At 38.2% G+C, this 20,093-nt stretch overlaps 1 protein-coding gene across 1 annotated transcript in view; it reads right to left on the bottom strand.

The window, feature by feature from the left end:
- Nucleotides 1-20,093, bottom strand: part of ADAMTS20 (ADAM metallopeptidase with thrombospondin type 1 motif 20) — a 249,176-nt gene that overhangs the window by 198,974 nt on the left and 30,109 nt on the right. Inside the window, exon 3 of the mRNA XM_055143422.1 lies at nt 16,180-16,342. Coding sequence (XP_054999397.1) covers nt 16,180-16,342 — 163 coding nt within the window. The remainder of the gene's footprint in view (nt 1-16,179; nt 16,343-20,093) is intronic.

The raw sequence follows: 20,093 nt of genomic DNA, 5'->3' as shown, positions 1-20,093 counted from the left end.
CTGAGGCTAGTGGGGCTCTGGCCTATGTGCCCAGGGGCTCACTGCAAACTTTATCAGTCCTAGCCTTCACAGAATTTAGAGAATCTCCCAGAGTGGCAGAGGTGGATCAGGAGAAAGTGACCATCTCCTCTCTGCCTCTCATAAGCCACTTGCGGGGGGGAGCAACCAACTTCAGTTTCTCACATAATGGAATACTACTTAACCACAAGAAAGGTTAAAAATCTTGTAATTTACTGCTATGTAGATTAAACTAGAGGATATCATGCTGAAGTCAGAGAGAGGGGAAAATTATAGAATGGTGTCTCTCATTTGTGAACTACAAACACAGTAAGGTAATAACAATGACCAATGACAACAGACCCTAAGAGGTATCCTACAGAACTGAGTCTGCTGAGATGGTATGGTAAAGTTTGGGAGGAGAACTAGAGATATTGATGGATGGATGCTGATAACTCATGGTAGTACGGTGTTTAAACATCGTACGCCTGAATTGAAATCATTAACAGTATTACAGTATCAGGAATCATAATTCTTAAACAGAAATTGGAATAAAACATTCCTACATTTGAATAAGAAAGTCCATCACTTCATCACTTCACTTCTGACTTCTAATTCTGAATTTTAAACTAATTGAAATCAAGTTCTCAAATAAAGTTATTTTCACTTCAGATTTATGTACAATAGCCAAAAGATGAAAGCAATGCTAATGGCAATTGACAGTTGAATAAATAAATGACACGTGGTATATACAAACAATAAATTATCAGCTTCAATAAGAAAATTCTGCGAATTCTGTTGCATACAATTAAATGGGTATCATGCTACAGATAGTATGCCAGGTAAAGCTGGTTGTAAAAAGGACTAACCTAGGCAAGCAGTGCACTTCCCTTGCATGTGGCTGACCCAGACTCAAAACCAGCACCACTTAAATTCCCCAAGCACTACCAGGAGTGATCCTTCAGTGCAGTCAGGAGCATATCCTGAGCACTCACAGCTTGGTGTGCTGGCCCCTCACCCACCAATCCATCCCCTAAAAAACAATGCACAAAATAAGAACTTTCTAAACTAGTCAAATTTATAAAACAAAAAATTGCTGAGAACCAGCGCCTGCCAATCTGAGAAATCTCTCAGAGTCTGTTCAGTCTGTAAATAAATTATCTCACTGCTAGCTGTAAATTTAAAAGGAACATGATCAAATAAAGGTCACAAAATGAGCTGAAGGAGTCAGACGGATTAAGATAGAGAAGACTCTAAAAACAACAAAAAATTCAAGAAAAGCTGGGAGATAAGACAGCACTTAGGTGTGTGTCCAGTCTGGGTTTCAACTCTGGTACCACACGGTTCCCTAAGCACCACAGTGTACACTCGGAGCTACCCAGGAGTTAAGGGCACTTCCAGGGCCCCAGAGCCAAGCAACATCACATCCTTGTCACTAGCATTGAGTTCAGCTGGCTGAAAATTACTACTGGGTCCTCTGGATCTCTGGAGCACAGCTTAATAACAATTAAGCTGATTTAATAAAAGAGCTAAAGAAATTAAAGCCTAACTGAAATAAAAATTGTTGACAGTGTTAATATAGCATGGGGACAAAGGCGGAGGAGAGTCTTGAGGATGAAAGAATGCATAAATTTCAATTTTTAAACTTTGTTAATCAATTCATCCACATTCAATTCTGGAAGAATTAATTAATACAAAAATAAGAATGAAAATGACAAATACCACAATCTTATATATTAGAATACATAATACATAAAAAACAATGCAGACAAATTTACAAATTTTTTCAGACACATTTATGGAAAAATAAAACTTATCACAACTAGCCCATAAAGCCTAAATAGCCATGTAGCATGTAACAAATATTTAATGGCTTCACCCATATGTGTGACATAGAGATTAAAAAAAATGAAAGTTAAACAATTAGAATTAAGCCAGGGAACACTGATAACAGAATTAAGATTAAGGGAAAGAAGGCAGAGAGTGGGAAAAAATGAGGCAAAAACTCAGTTTGCCTTGTTTCTCTACAAAAAAAATAATAATGTTGTTAAAGAGCCTGAGAGATAGTCTAGTAGATAAGCATTCGCCTTACATGTGCACAACCCAGGTTTGATCCCCAGCACCCCATAGGGTACCCTGAGCCCCACTGGGAGTTATCCCTGAGGGCTGAGGAAAGAGCAAACCCTGAAGCACCAAGGGAAACAAAAGCAAACAAAACGCAATAATGTAATTAGAAACTCATAATTCTACCTATGCTCTAATGACATTCCTAACTTTAATTACAAACATTCTCTCTGGTTTACTGACTTAGGCAAGAACTTAGGGGCCATAGTACAGTGCCTTACAGGTGGCCAACCTAGATTCAATCTCTGGCATCTCATATGGACCTTCAAGCCCACTTGAAGTGACCCAAAAGCACAGAGCCGGATATAAGTCTTTTGAGCGCTACCAACTACCAACTGCTCAAAAAAAAAAAGAAGAAGAAGAAAAGAAAGAATTGATGCTAATGCTATGTATGAAACCAGATGAGGAAACAAATTTCTAATTTCCCAATAGCATATGACCACCAATTTTAAAAATCAAAGCATACAATCAAGTAACTTTATTCGTCATCAACATTTCAAACTCACTTCACTGGGTGTGCCCTGAAATAAAGACTGATTATATTAAGTACAATGACATCTAATGTATTTTCTCATGATTTACTGATTTTCTGGATCTGTCACATAACCTAGGTTGTCACACTTTGGGGATTTGTTATCAAACTACTATTAACAATTATAAAAAGAAGAACACTTAGTATTCAGTATATACTGAACACTGATACACTTTAGCACTAGCACTAGCACTATTGTCCCGCGGTTCATCAATTTGCTCCAGTAGGCACCAGTAAACTTCTCCATTGTGAGACTTATTGTTACTGTTTTTGACATAACATGTCAAAACTTGTTTTACGCCAGGGGTAGCTTGCCAAACTCTGCCCTGCGTGCAGGATACTCTCAGTAAACTCACTGATACACTTTATCTAAGCTAATTTACTACTGACAACTTTATAAGATAGTTTACTATGATTATCCTCATTTACATTTATAAGAGAAATTAATTGTTACATAGTTTATAAAATATGTACTACAAAGAGGCTCTCAAATTAATAATTAGAGAACCAACCACCAACAAGATATGAATGTGTAAAAGACTATTAACTTGCTTAAGGCCAACTGAAACTTGAAACATAAAAGAATGATTACATCATAGCTCTTCACTGCACAGCTGAATCAGTTACTATTACTGGGAACATTTTGAAATTCAGACATGATACAAATTGCATGAAATTTCAACAGCAACTAGCTAAATAAGTAACATGACAAAGAAATGAATTCATATTTCCTTAATATAAATTATTACACTTGAATATCATATCACAGGACTTTATTAAAAGGTGTACTGAGATAATACATGTAGAATTTAACAGTTTAGTAACCAGTATCAAAATGGAAAATGTTTCTTCCTAGGAAACTAAAAGAGGAACCAACTAGTCATATCCATGAAAATGTGGCATTTACTATTCCATCTTTATACAAAATCATAGAGCAGACCCGAGATTTGGATATAAGGCTTTATGGCTACCTTACATAAACATGGGATAGATCCAGAGTTCCTTTCAGTTTGGTGACACTGAAGGGGAAAAAAGGGTACTGCAGAGGCTGGAGCTAGCACAGCGGGTAGGGCGTTTGCCTTGCATGCGGCCGTACCAGATTCAATTCCCAGCATCCCATATGATCCCCCAGGAGTAATTCCTGAGTGCATGAGCCAGAATTAACCCATATGCATCATTGGGTGTGACCCAAAAAAGGAAAAAAAAATTTTTAAGAGGGTACTGGCAACCAACCAATAAATTACTTTCATTAATTCTACCACAAGAAGACATTATAGTCCAATGTGCTATGTGTGCTGAAAAGAGCTAGCAACATAGTAATAACAGACTAAATATGTTTTCTTTCATTCTCAAGAACACAACCATAGCATTTGCTCTTAAAAATGCACTTTAGGATAGTTTTCCTCCACATGCTTGGAACGAGCTTCACACATAAGAAAGATATGCTGAAAAACCCAGGTAGGCAGGATTTGCGACCGAAATCTCTGGAGTCTCAGAGTCAGGAATGGAAACTCTCCCCCATTTCTCTGTTCTTCCAGGATGCTGGCAGTCACACTCATGAACTACCTCTGGAGCCATGACCCAGAGACTCACAAATAACTCCCAGAAGAGAGCCACAAACTGCAGAAATGCCTCCAGATCCCATTCACCATCCAGTTAAAAATTTAACTCCAGCCCTACACCCTATTTAAAATTTTAGGACATCTCATTCTCTAAGCTACTGATGTACTAGTAGTACACTACATTTGATGGGGTGTAAGATAGAAGGCAAAAGATCTGATCAAAAGAAAATATAGTAGCACACAAGGCTCAACCATAAACAACCATAATCTCATATAAGACCTTAACGTCTCCAGGGTGAGACACAACAATCTTCACACACTTTTCTCTAAGGAATCTTTCTTGAATCTTTTTAGTGGATTATTCATAACAAGTGTTGAAATACTGAACAATAAATTATTGTGAACAACTTTATAAAAACAAATTTATAAAACTAAATTAAAAAGATAGTTTTTCCCACAAGTTGAATTAAAGATTCATGCAGATATTTCACAGATTGAAAATTGAAACCAAACATGGATTCATTAATTAATTCAAACTGTTAAAACCTTTTTAATCACAATCACGATCACGAAATCCCGTTAATCATCAATTTCTCGAGTGGGCTCAGTAACCTCTCATTTCGTCCTTTCCCTGAGATCTTAGAAGTCTCTCTAGACTCAGCCCTCCTAAGGATGTCACACTGGGGCCTCTTTCAGAGTCAGGGGTATGAGATCCAGCTTGTTACTGGATTTAGCATATGAATACACCATGGGAAGCTTGCAAGGCTACCCCATGTGGGCAGGAAACTCTCAGAAGCTTGCCAGTTTCTCCCAAAGGGAGAAGCAGGCTACAGGATATCGCATGGCCACGCGCTTCTGAGAGCTTGCTTTTAAGTCTCTCTCTGGATGTTGGCCGTTGATGGGATTACACACACCTGGGTTCCTCTGCCATACCTTCATGCATGAGGCCTGTCAGAATGTGTGGAGAGGGGCCTCGAGCACCGTTGTAACTAGGTTCCAGTGGTTTTCAGCCACCTGGAGCTCTGCTTGGGGTGGGGAGGGAAGCTGGAGCCCATCCCCTCTGAGGGGCCCCGGGGAAGACAGCCAGGCGTGCGGGCAAGAAAACTTTTATAATAGAAAAGAATATTCATCGGTTGCCTCTTTCTCATTTTTTTAGGATGGTTTTCCTACACAGGAAATTTCCTAATTTCTAAAAAGTACCTTTATAGACATTTGAATTTTAGAGTTTTTCGGACATAATAAACCTAAGTCTACTCTGATAACAAATTTTAAGCAAAGTGAAACTAAAATTAACAAAGTACAATGTTCTAGTTTAGACAATTACATACACATATGTGTGATATTCTAAAAAGTTATGCCAATCTTGAAACAATGCTTGGAAATTTTATAATTATGTGTTCTATGGTATTTCCTAGCTATGTGAACAAATATAATCAATCCAAATGCAGTTTTTAAAGTTTTAAAATTAGGAAAATTTAAAATAAAAAAATTCATTTTTTTAAATTTAAAATAAGGAAAATTTTAAATAAGGAAAAATTAGTCATTTTGAATTAATGAAGATTGTTATCTAATGAATTTATATTACAAATGTGTGTAGCCACAAAGTTTAGATAGAGTAAGGCATAAAATTAAAAGGAGGGCAGGGGAGCAGGGCTGCTTGCAGTTGGCCTGCCCTGGTTCGATCCCCAGAACCCCTATATGGTCCCTGAGCCCTATGAGGGATACGGCCTGAGTACAAAGCCAGGAGTAAGCCCTGGGCATTGCCAGATGTGGAAAAAAATAAACAAAAATTAACAGTGGTAAATACAATCTCAATCTTCTCTTCCTATTTTCATGAGTCTCCATGGTCATTCATTTCTAAATGACATCAACTTACTCCCTAGCTTTAAGACAGTAACTTGAGTTGCTCCTAAGCTACAAGACTTTCTACATTATGCAACAATCTACTTCATATATATGGAATTACACAGAAAAACCTTGAGAGAAATTTAATACTGAGCATTCTAGATACTCCCCCAAATGCTAGGCAATTTAAATGCATTTTAACACCATTACATAGATTCAAGCATCCATTTCTTCATATTATTAACTGGATTGTTCACATTACTAATTGAATCAGTATGAACATTTTTTTACTGTTAACCCTGAGTTCTGGACTGGAGCAATAGCACAGAGGGTGTAATGGTGGTTGAATTGGTGTTGGAATACTGAATGTAATAAACTAATGTGAACAACTTTAGAAAAGAAAAATAAATAAATATGAAAATGAAGACCAAAAAAAGAAAGGAATAGAGCAAGTCTCACTATGTGTCCTGGGGAACAAAAAAGAGTTCTAAGCATACATGCTTAACAGAGTACTCTTGTCAGTCTTTAAGAGTTTCCCTCCAGTCAGGGTTTAACTTTGTTTTGTTTTGATGTGTAAATAGCAATAAGCCAAATTTGCCTGCTACAATATTATAAACCTCCCAAAACACCAGTATCTGTGCTTCACTTAAGTGATATTGGTGTTTGGGAAAGTTACTACTAGATGTACTATACTTATTTTGACATTTCCACTGGATTTTATTTAGATTACATCTAATACCTACCTGGGACTATGATATTAATAATGTCTAGATTTGGATAACAAATGCATGGTCTCAGAGCACACAGTGAAAACTGATATTGAAGACAATTTAATTCACCAAGACTGAAATCGCAAAGAATTGTAATATTTTAGGGCTATAATGAATTAAAACCATCAATATAAAAAAAAAGGATAGTCACTTCTCATTTACTACATTATCTATCTAAAATATTCTCCTGAATAAACATTTACCTTTGCCATATATAAAATCTTATAAGTATTTCTGAATTACAGTGAAGCAAAGAGGGAAAAAATCTGAGGTAATATTTTGCTAATTACATTAGCAACTCTCTACTTTTACTAACAAAATGATAGATAAATTGGCTGCTAATTGGGTTATTAAGAATTGCCATTTTATGTGCCCCATAGTTGGAAGCCTGTTTTATGAGCTAGGGGAGAAGGCGGCTGGAATAGAGAAGGGATCACTAAGTCAATGATGGTTGGAGGAATCGTTCAGGATGGGAGATGTGTGCTGAAAGTAGATAAAGGACCAAACATGATAACCTCTCAGTATATATATTGCAGACCATAATCCTCAAGTAGAGAGAGAGTATGTGGGAAATTGTCTGCCATGGAGGCAGGGGTTGGAAAGAGGGGGTGTACTAGGGACACTGGTGGAGAATGTGCACTGGTGAAGGTATGGGTGTTTTGATCATTGTATGATTGAAACTCAAACATGAAAGCTTGTAACTGTATTTCACGGTGATTCAATAAAAAAAAAAGAATTGCCAATTTAGTGATTTAATATATTATGTCAATTAAGAACTAAAGAAGATGAATACTACATTTTACATTTTTGTGAACAAATGCTGTGGAAGGGAAATGCACTTTAAATAAGAAACATCTAACAACCCTCTAGCTGCTCTTTTTTAGCTGCTTTTGTAATAAATGTAAAAAAATTAAAACAGAAGACTCTAGATTGTATTGATCCGTTTTCTTTCTGATAATGAACACTGAGAATGCAAAATACTGCATATCATTACATGAAACATTTATGCATTCAGCATCCCTACTAGATGATTTTCTTTTTAAGAAGTCAAACAACACATTAAACAAGTTGCTGCTGAATGTTAGATTATAATGATATAAGTTTCCTTCTGTAGAATTCTATGGTGAAGCCAAATGCATTTGCATTTTCTTTGAAGCCATAAAAATCAAACTCTTTTAAGAAAGGTATCAATTATCTCAAAAGATTTGAAACATGGCCATAGACCAGTAAGAACTATTCCAAATGTCATTCTTATAATACTAAAAGTTAAGAAATGCCTTCTTAGGAAAAACCTTCTAAGCCTACATATTAGTAAGTTTCCAAATAGACAACATCATAGCATTTAGACCTATAGTTTATATACACCCACCATCTCAAATAAATCCCTTCTAAGTCAACTATTTTGTCTAACTTTTCTACTTTGTTGATAACTGCAAGTGCTTTTCACCACTATACTATTGTATGCCATTCTATGAAGAATAAAGTTTCAAATACAAATCAGGACTGGGCCTCTTCCACCCAGATCCCCCATTTTCCTATAGCTAGACTGTCACACCAAGAGACTGCTCCCGGTGTGCTGTGTAATCCCATCAATGGCCAACATCAAGAGACTACAAAATCAAGCTCCCAGAAGAGAGCGACGCAGTCTCTTGCCTCCGAGCCTGGTTGTCTTCACCGGGGACCCTGGGAGGGGACGGGCTGCATTTCCCTCCCCACCTTGAGCAAAGCCTCGACAGTTGAGGATCTCCAACTCAGCCATGGCCATGCTCAGGGACACTCTCCACACATTCAGACAAGCCTCACGCATGGGGGAGCCTGCGGAGGAAGCCAGGTGTGCAGGACCTAGGGCCAAAGTCTCCCAGGCTGCCCGGATCGGGACTGGGCCTCTTCCACCCAGATTCCCCATTTTCAAGTGTCTGGCAGTCACACCTAGAGATTGCCCCCGGTGCCATGTAATTCCATCAATGGCCAACATCAAGAGACTATAAAATCAAGCTCCCAGAAGTGTGTGGCCACAATGTAGCCACACTACATCTATAGCATAGTTCTCCTTCTTGGAGAACAAGACAAGCTACTGAGAGTCTATTGCCCACTCTGGGAGAGACTGGCAAGGTCCCCGTAGTGTATTCATATCCCAAATATAGTAACAGATATATACATACCTCTTGGAGGTATGTATATATCTGTTACTATATGTATATATCCAGCAAGCTACTGAGAGTATTCCATCCACACGGCAGAGCCTGGCAAGCTACCCATGGCATATTTGATATGCCAAAATAGTAACGATAGGTCTCATCCCCCTGACCCTAAAGAGCCTCCAATTACTGGGAAAGACAAGTAGGGAGAGGCTGCTAAAATCTCAGGGCTGAATGTAATAGAGACGTTACTGGTGCCCGCTCAAGTAAAGCGACGAACAATGGGATAACAGTGATACAGTGATACAAATAAGAAACTAGCCCATAATAATTGATATCTATGGAATTTAATTTATAACAACAATGAATTTATTCTTTGAAGAAGTATTTATTCCTAGATTCTAACCTATCATGCCTTCAGCAATCCAAATTTTATGTAAAAGATAAAAATACACCTCTCATAAATTGCTACAAGTATAATTGATATAAAACCACCTTGCAAAACAGAGACTATCAGAGATGTCCTTAGAGAGTATGCAAAACATAATCTAGAGAAACTCAGATACAAAATATAAGGACAGGAATATTTAAAATAATTCAACATTATACAATAATAGACAAATATTTTTTGTTTTTATTTTTTTCAGACTTGCAAACTATCGTGATTATATTTCAGTCATGCAATGCTCAAGTACCCATCCCTCCACCAGTCTCCATTTTCCACCACCAATGTTCCCAGTATCCCTCCCACCACCTCCACCCCTCCTAGCCCCCTACCTCTGTGGCAGGCATATTCCCTCTTACTCTCTACTTTGGGGCACTGTGGTATGCAATACAGGTACTGAGAGGCCATTATGTTTTATTTATCGTCTACTTTTAATACACATCTTTCATCCTAAGAGATCCCTCCAACCATCATTGACTTAGTGGTCCCTTCTCTATCCCAGCTGCCTTTTCCCCAAGCATGTGAGGTCAGATTTCAAGATCTTCCTGGACCTTATCTCTACTATCCTCAGATGTTAATTTTCTATTATGTCATTCTATATTCCACAAATGAGTGCAGTCATTCCATGTCTGACCCTCTCTTTCTGACTCATTTCACTTAGGATGATACTCTCCATGTCCATGCACTTATAAGCAAAGTTCACGATTTTGTCTTTTCTAACAGGTTCGTAGTATTCCATTGTGCAGATTAAGGAATCTTGGTAAATCTGCACAATGGAATACTATATTTTGTTGCTATATTTTGTATACAGAAACAAAATATAATATTGTAGTAATATAATATTACTAACTTATAACAAAATATAGTAAAAAATAATAAAATATAGTAAACAAAATACTATATTTTGTTTCTATATTTTGTATATAGAAACAAAAATAGTGTTTCTATTTACAAAATACAAGTTCAGATGTCATTTCTAGAGTAATTTTTTACATCTCCGGAATATATTCCCAGTAGTGGTATTACTGTGTCAAATGGGAGCTCAATTTCTAGTTTTTTTAGAAAACGTCCATATTGTTTTCCAAAAAAGCTGGAACAGTCAGCATTCCCACCAGCAGTGAAAGAGTCCCTTTCTCCCCACATCAATGCCAACACAAGTTGCTTTCGTTCTTTTAGATATGTGGCAGTCTCAGTGGTGTAAGATGATATCTCATTGTTGTTTTGATCTGCATCTCTCTCATGATCAGCGATGAAAAGCATATTTTCACGTACCTTTCTCCATTCAAATTTCTTCTTTGAGAAAGTTTCTGTTCATTTCAACACCCCATTTTCTGATGGGATTGCATGTAGAGTTCAACCAGTGCCTTGAATATCCTTGATATTAACCTCTTATCAGAAGGGTATTGGGTGAATATCCTTTCCCATTCTGTAGACTGTCTTTTTATTCTGGTCACTGTTTCTTTTGAAGTGCAGAAGCTTCTTAGTTTAAGATAGTCCCATTGGCCCTCAAATATATGGCCACTTAATCTTTGACAAAGGAGCAAGAAATGTGAAATGGAAGAAGGAAAGCCTCTTCAACAAGTGGTGCTGGGAAAACTGGATAGCTACCTGCAAAAAAAAGTGAACTCTGACCTCTGTCTAATGCAAGGCACAAAAGTCAGACCAAAATACAGAAAGAGGCCACAGAATGGGAAAGAATATTTACCCAGTACCCATCTGATAAGGGATTAATATCCAGGATATACAAGACACTAGTATAATTATATAAGAAAAAACCCTCCAACCCCATCAAAAAATGGGGGGAAGAAATGAACAGAAGTTTCCTCAAAAAAGAAACACAAATGGCCAAAAGGCACATGAAAAAATGCTCCACATCACTAGTCATCAGGGAGATGCAAATCAAAACAATGAGATATCATCTCACACTACAGAGACTGGCACATATTCAGAAGAACAAAAGCAACCAGTGCTGGCATGGATGTAGGGATAAAGGGACGCTCTTTCACTGTTGGTGGGAATGCCGACTGGTCCAGCCTTTCTGGAAAACAATATGGACAGACCTTCAAAAACTAGAAATTGAGTTCCCATATGACCCCGCAAGAGCACTTGTGGGAATATATCCCAAGTGTGCAAAAAAGCACAGTAGAAATGACATCTGTATCTACGTGTTCATTGCAGCACTGTTCACAATAGCCAAAATATGAAAACAATCCAAGTACCCTAGAACAAATGACTGATTAAAGAAACCTTGGTACATATACACAATGGAATACTATGCAGCTGTTAGGAGAGATGAAGTCATGAAATTTGATTATAAATGGATAGACATGGAGAGTACCATGCTAAGTGAAATGAGTCAGAAAGAGAGGGACAGACATAGGAGGACTGCACTCATTTGTGGAATATAGAATGACATAATATGAGGCTGACACCCAAGGACAGCAGACACAAGGGCCAGGGGGACTGCCCCATAGCTGGAAGCCTGCTTCATGAGAGGAGGGCAGAAGGCAGCTGGAATAGAGAAGGGATCACTAAGAAAACGATGGCTGGAGGAACCAGTTGGGATGGGAGATGCATGCCGAAAGTAGATAATGAACCAAACATGATGACTTCTCAGTGTCTGTGTTGCAAGCCATAATGCCCAAAAGTAGAGAGTATGGGGAATATTGTCTGTCATAGAGGCAGAGGAAGGGAGGGAAAGTGGGGGTATACCAGGGATACTGGTAATGGGAAATGTGCACTGGTGGAGATGGGTGTTTGATCATTGTGATTGTGACCCAAACACAAAAGCTTGTAACTATCTCATAGTTATTCAATATTTTTTTTTAAAAAAAAAGATAGTCCCATTGGTTTATTTCTGTCTCCACTTGCTTGGTCAGTGGCATTTCATCTTTGAAGATACCTTTAGCTTCAATGTCGTGGAGGGTTTTGCCTATCATTTCTTCAGTGTACCTTATGGATTCTGGTCTGATGTTGAGGTGTTTAATGCATTTTGAATTGACTTTTCTGAAAGTTGTTAGGTAGAGGTCTGAGTCGATTTTTTTGCATGTAGCTGTCCAGTTTTGCCAGCACCATTTGTTAAAAAGGCTTTCCTTCCTCCACTTTATATTTCTTACTCCCTCATCAAATGGCTGGAGCGATAGCACAGTGGTTGGGCATTCGCCATTCACGCGGCCAACCCTAGTTCGATTCCTCTGCCCCTCTCAGAGAGCCCCGCAAGCTACCGAGAGTATCGAGCCCGCGCAGGAGAGCCTGGCAAGCTACCCGTGTGTATTAAATATGCCAAAAACAGTAACAATAAGTCTCTCAATGAGAGACGTTACTGGTGCCTGCTCGAACAAATCGATGAGCAACGGGATGACAGTGACTCCCTCATCAAAGATTAGATGATCATATATTTGAGAGTGTGTAAGGATATTCAACCCTATTCCATTAGTCTGTGGCTTTATCTTTGATTCAATATCATGCTGTTTTAATCATTACTGCTTTGTAATACAGTTTGAGTTTGGGGAAGTTGATACCTCCCATCATTTCTTCCCAGAAATGCTATAGCTATTCGTGGGGGCTTGTTGTTTTGTATGAATTTCAGGAGTGTTTGATCAATTTCTTTTAAGAATGTCGTGGGTATCTGTAAAAAATAAAAGCGCAAGCGCGTGGGAGGGGGTGAAGTGATGTGTGTGGTGTTGTTTGAGGGCTCTCAGGTTCTCTCTCTCTCTCTCTTTCTCTCTCTCTCTCCTTGAATTCGGTGCTCTCAAGCTGCTGTGTATGAACCGGATCTGGATGGCTCCTCCTTGTGCTCTGCTTCTGTGTGTGTCACTGTGCTCTCTTCTGTCTGTCTCTCCACCTCTGTATCTGTCTCTATAGTCTCTCCTCTGGTCTCTTCCGACCTCTGTCTCTGCTTCTGTGTCTTCTCTCAGCTTCTGTCTCTTTTCCTTGCTTCTGTCTTACCTCTGCCCTTCTGTCTTGTCTCTGTCCTTTCTCCCCTTACAGTCTTAGTTTATACAGCAATCACATATGGTGGTGACACAAAGGTGGGTTGAACATTAACAAATCAACAAAGAGGGATAAAACCATTTCTCCAGGAGATTAACAAAATCTCATCTAAGCAGATTACTCCAGATTACTAGGAGATCCGCTCAAGGGTGGGATCCAAACAAGGATGTGTCACTTCCTTCCTTCCTCAGCTAATAATCCACTTAAATAGTTATAGTAAATTTACTTCTAATATTTCTAGCAATGTCATTCTGTATGAGCACAGTAAGAGATATATCAGACTTAAAGTTTGGTTCTTTCTGAGAACATCTCACTCTATTTTCTAGACCACAGTCCTCAGGTCAGGTTGGTCTTCCTAACCCCAGCAGGGTCCTAGTCTTGTCGTTACTTTTGGATCATGACAGCATTTGTCTATGACCATGCTCTCAACTTATAGTTGAGTATTGTGGCAGTTTGGCCTGGCTTATTTCAATGCCAGTGTAGCTCACAGCTTGCCCTGGGTCCATTCCATTTCTTGTTGGGACCCTGATTTTGGGGTGCTGGGAACTAAGGGCAACTAAGTTGAGAAAGCAGAAGCCCAGGAGTAAATATTATTGGAGTCAATCAGCTCCCAAGTTACAAAGCATAATATTAACTGTCTTCCTGTGTCCATACAGAAAGGACATTGCTTTAAGGTAAACCAAGTTCCCTGTGGCAAAGCTAAAAGGACAAACCCCATGTTATCCTACAGGTATCCTTTAGGGATCACACTGAATCTGTATAATGCTTTAGGGAGTACTACCATTTTGACAATGCTAATTCTCCCAATCCATGAGCAGGTGATGTGTTTCCATCCTCTCATGTCCTCTTTTATTTCTTGAGGTAGCATTTTGTAGTTTTCTTTGTATAGGTCCTTTCTTTCCTTAGGTAAACTAATTCCAAGGTATTGATTTTCTTAGCATGATTGTGAACAAGATTGCTTTTTACATATCACTTTCTTCTCTCTCAGTATTTACATATAGGAAAGCTTTGGATTTTTGGGTATTGATTTTATAGCCTGACTTTACTATATAAGTCTATTATTTCTAGGAGCTTTTTGGTAGAGGTTTTAGTGTTCTCTAAGTATAGAATCATGTCATCTGCAAATAGTGAGAGTCTGATTCCCTCTTTTCCTATCTGGATGTCCATAATATCTTTTCTTGCCTAAGTGCTATGCCAAGAATTCCCAGTATTATATTGAAGAGAAGTGGTGAGAGTGGGCATCCTTGTCTTATCCCCAATCTTAGTTTTTTTCCCCATTGAGAATGCTTGCCAAGGACTTGTGGTACATGGCTTTGACTATATTTAGGAAAGTTTCTTCAATTCCCATATTGCTGGGAGTTTTCATCATAAATTGGTGCTGGATCTTGTCAAATATTTTCTCTGCATCTATTGATATGATCATATGGTTTTTATTGATATGATCAATTATGTTGCTTGACTTGCAAATGTTAAAGTCTCCTCACATCCCCAGGATGAATCCCACTTGGTAACAGTGTATGATCCTTTTCATCCATTGTTGGATTCTACTTTTTAATATTCTGTTTTGAATATTTGCATCTGCATTCATCGGTGATATCAATCTGCAATTTTTTTTTTGTGGTGTCTGTCTGCTTTTGGTATTAGGATGATAGGTGCCTCATAGAAACTGTTTGGAGGTGTTTCTGTTTATTCAATTTCATGATAACGTTTGAAAATGACTGGCAATAGGTCCTCTTTAAACATTTGGAAGAATTCACTAGTGACTCCATGTAGACCTGAGCTTTTGTTTGGGGGAAGACTTTTGATTATTGTTCAATTTCCTTTATGAAGATAGGTTTATTCAAGTATTCCATATATTTTGGCTCAGCCTTGGGAGGTTATAGGAATCCAGAAATTTATCCATTTCCTCTAGGTTCTCTTGTTTTGTGGCATACAGGCTATCAAAGTAATCTTTGATGATCTTTTGAATTTCTCTGTTTTCTGTTGTGATGTATCCCTTTTCATTTCTGATTCAGTTTATCATTCAGTTTTCTCTCTCTCTCTTTCTTTGTGGGTCTTGCTAGTGGTTTATCAACCTTGTTTATTTTTCTCAAAGAACCAGCTCTTGGTTTTACTGATTTTTCAATTTTTTTTAAGTTTCCATGTCATTAATTTCTGCTCTAAGTTTTATTATTTTTTTCCTTCTGCTTTGTTTGGGTTCCTTTTGTTGGTCATTTCTAAGACCTTAAGCTGTGATGTTATTTATGTAGGCCCTTTTTTCCTTCCTGAGAAATGCTTGCAGAGCTATACATTTTCCCCGTAACACTGCTTTAACTGTTTCCCACAAGTTCTGGTAGCTTGTGTCTTCATACTCATTTGTTTCCAAGTATCTTTTGATTTCTTCCTTTATTTCCTCTCTGACTCACTCCTTCATCAATGAGTTGTTAAATTTCCAGGTGTTTGATTTGATTCTCCGTTTCTGTGTGTAATTAACTTCTAGCTTCAGTGCATTGTGATCTAAAAAGACAGCTGATACAATTTCTATCTTCCTGATTCTACTGAGGTATCTTTTGTAGCCTGGCATGTGGTCTGTCTTGGAAAATGGTGGTTCCCTCCAGTTCACTATCTGTGACCCCCTTTGCTGCAAGAGAGAATTCTTTTCCATGTGCCCTGAGAACTGCCAGGCATAGCTCCCAAACAAAACAAATCAAAATTCAAGTAATTATATCAATACTAATAAAAAATATTTCAACTGTATCATAATTTTATCAAGAAGTTACACTTTATCATTTACCTGAAACATCACAAGGTTTGTGAGATGGTAGAAAATGTTGGTTCTTTAATTCCTGTCTATATATAAGATGTAGCTTGTTGTGATCATCTTCATGTTCACTCCCATCAGCCTTCATTATAGGTTCCAGGAAATATTCACCGTCATGTGCTCTAAACGTTCCCATCTACAAATAAATAGAAATTACTTTTTCACTAAATATAAAGCACACTGGGTGACAGGTTAAAATGAACATACAGAAGCAAAAACATGTGAAATTTGTTCATAAAACATCAACTAAACAGTCTCCTTTCCATGGCACTTTTCTCTCTTCACTCATAAGGATTAATGAAATTCAAACAGCATTCTAAATGACAAAATAGAATTGCTGGGCATTCTAGCTATCTAGCTATAAGCAAAGTCATCAAATGAAAAAAAAAACCCATCTAGAAATAGTCTGAGACTAAAAAGATATGTTGGGACCTAATAAAAGATCATAAATGTGATGCAAATTACTTATTTAAGGTCTATTTGTAAGTACTGAAGAGCTTACTGAAAAGTTTTTACAAAGACTCTTTAAATTGAAGGATACAATATCCAATCTGCTAATTTATATTTCCACTTTACACACACACACACACACACACACACACAAACACACACCGAGTAGTATTCTCATTCTTAATTCTGACCCAAACCTGCAATCCTCCTTATTTCAAAAAATAATAAATTACTGAAAAAAATAATAAATTACTGATAGGTCGAAGTCTATAGAGAGAAATCAAAGACAGAGCTTTGTTTCAAGGTCCCACACTCAATCCATATGAGGACTGAGCACTGATGACTCAACCTTTAAGGAGTAACCAAAACCCAAATCACTGTACCACTGTCATCCCGTTGTTCGTCGATTTAATCGAGCAGGCACCTGTAATGTCTCTATTACACTCAGCCCTGAGATTTTAGCAGCCTCTCCTTACTCATCCTTCCCAATGACTGGAGGTTCTTTCAGGGTCAGGAGAATGAGACCTATCGTTACTGTTTTTGGCATATCAAACACACCACGGGTAGCTTGCCAGGCTCTGCCGTGCAGGCAGGATACTCTCGATAGCTTGCTGGGCTCTCCAAGAGGTATGTATATATCTGTTACTGTATTTTGGCTATAAATATACCACAGGGAGCTTGCCAGGCTCTCCCAAGTGGGCAACAGACTCTCGGTAGCTTGTCAGGTTCTCCAAGAGAGAGAACTAGGATATTAGATGTCTTGCGGCCGAATGCGGCCATGAACTTCCAGGAGCTTGATTTTATAGTCTCTGGATGTTGGCCGTTGAAGAGATTACACAGTGCCAGGGGCAGTCTCTAGGTGTGACTGCCTAGCTACTGGAAAATGAGGGTTCTGGGTGGAAGAATGCCTATATTCCAAAAATAACTACAAATCACTTGTTTCCAATACTTATCTAAATCCCAAATTTGTGTCCCAGAAAAATAAATATTGATAAAATTAAAGATACTGGTTTCAAAACCTCAATAAGAGAACACACGGAAAATCACTTTCTTCATTTTAAAATAGTATGCTGATGAGAAGAAATGTGATAGTAACTTGGTAAAAGATACAAATAGACATGAGGTAGCTAGTTACTTATCTAAATTCATCTACAAAAATACTTGGAATATTACACTAGGATGCTAAAAATATTCATCCCTTAGAATTTTTATACTTCTTCAGGGCTGAAGCAATAGCACAGCAGGTAGGGCATTTGCCTTGCACGCAGCCAACCCGGGTTCGATCCCCAGCACCCCATAGAGTCCCCCAAGCACTGCCAGGAGTAATTCCTGAGTGCAAAGTCAGGAGTAACCCCTGAGCATCGCTGGATGTAACCAAAAAAACAAAAAAAAAAAATTTATACTTCTTTTAGTTAAAGTCTGACTATGGAAACCTCTATGATAATGATCCAATAAAACCCGCATAGATTCACATGTATTGCCCAATAATGTGAGCAGCAACGTTCATCATGACTTTTTTCAAGTAGTGCTTAGAGAACACTCTAGTCTACTGAGAACATAACTTTTATAACTCAACTCAATTTCTTTAGCAAAAATCTGTTATAAAACACTAAATTCAATAAGAAAATGGAAAATAATTTGTTCTCAAATAATTTCACTAGATTTATCAATAATGGTCTTAGAATATTTTACTGAAGAAAAACAGAAAACACCAATTTTTCTACAAGTCACACCATTGCAGAGGATTTTATTCAAATAATAAATCCACTAGAGTTTTGCCTAAAGTTTCTAAGAGGGCTCTTTAGAACAAAATTTGAGAAGGAATGTGGTAAGAACTGGAAGACCCAATATGTGCTAAAATGAATTATGTTTAGATTTTTCCATATTTTAGCAACCTAAACTTGGCACTGCAATTGATTCATGAGAAAAGCCAATCAAATTCCAAGCATTTTATTTTGCTTGTTAAAAGCAATGAAACTAGTTTTCACTTGAACAACGGTTTCCACTTAGGCAAGTTTCCCAATCACCTGAAGCAATAATTTTCGATTTGCCATGCTGTTCTGAAAGATAAAAATTATATAACTGGTTCTAATTTACTCTCATTGAACAAAATTTTTATATGTTTGGGTAATTTTTGTACAATTCATTTTCCAAAATGTGCTTATTTCAGTCTTGTTACCACAAGACTGAATATGCTTTTTTCAGTACTATGGCATATATTTTTTTCCAAATGCACAGCTAACACATGTACTGAAGTCAAACCAGAATGTACTGTATGTACTGTCTCGTTTCAGTTAAGAGTTTAAAAAAATTAGAATAAAATTTAAACCATTTGGACTAATTTCCCAAATCAGTTGGTTAAAAACTTGCTACCAGAGAACAACATTCAATATTTAGGTAAAATTGAACAAGGCAATTAGAGACCATGCTAAGAAACATTCCATTTATAAATTATTCCCAGTATTATAAAATCTGATTTTCATTTAAGGGCTAAATGACTAGCAATTACTACCATGAAAACTCTAATATTTAGTTTTTTAATCTTTAATTACAGGTCATCACTGTCATCACTGTCATCCCATTGTTCATCAATTTACTCAAGTGGGTACCAGTAACATCTCCATTTGTCCCAGCCCTGAGATTTTAGCAGCCTCTTCTTACTCGTCTTTCCCAATGACTGGAGGCTCTTTTCAGGGTCAGGGGAATGAGACTGTTATTGTTACTGTATTTGGTATATTGAATACACCACAGGGAGCTTGCCAGGCTCTTCTGTGCGGGCGGGATACTCTTGGTAGCTTGCCAGGCTCTCCAAGAGTCAGGTGTATATATATATTATATATATACATATATATATAATATATATATACACACACACATATATACAAATTTATATACATATATATATATTTCCCTTTATGATGATGTATCGCACGGTCCAGGAATATGTTCACTCGTGTGAGGCTCGGTCCAAGCATATGGAAAGCAGCCTGGAGCGTGGCAGCCATGGGGTAGTGGATGTTGGGTTGGGTCCCTTGGGGTGGGAAGGGCTCTCACCCACCCCCCTCTGGGATGCCCCTCATGCAGAGTCCAGTGTCAGGGTTATGGGGGCCTCATTTTATGGTCCCTTCTGGGAGGAGCAGCCATGAGTTCTGGAGAGTGGCCAGTGAGGAGATTATCTGGCACCAGCAGGAGGTGGCTTATGTGACCCCTGGGTCGCAGGAGATTGGGGGAAGCAGGCAGAGGATCTCTGCTCCCAGGTCTCGTTGAGCCCAGAGTCCAAGATCACAAAGTTCCACATTACCTGGGTTCTGTGGAACTTCACTCATTCATGAGGCTCGGCCCAAGTATGTGCAAAGCGGCCTGGAGTGTGGCGACAGTTGGGTAATGGAGGTTGGCTGCCAGGGCTGGGACCCTTGGGGAGGGGAGGACTCTCACCC

This window comes from Sorex araneus, chromosome 6, assembly GCF_027595985.1.
Source record: "Sorex araneus isolate mSorAra2 chromosome 6, mSorAra2.pri, whole genome shotgun sequence".
Classification (NCBI taxonomy): domain Eukaryota; kingdom Metazoa; phylum Chordata; class Mammalia; order Eulipotyphla; family Soricidae; genus Sorex; species Sorex araneus.
The sequence above is the reverse complement of the archived record's forward strand: the minus strand, read 5'-3'. Positions and strand labels throughout refer to the sequence as shown.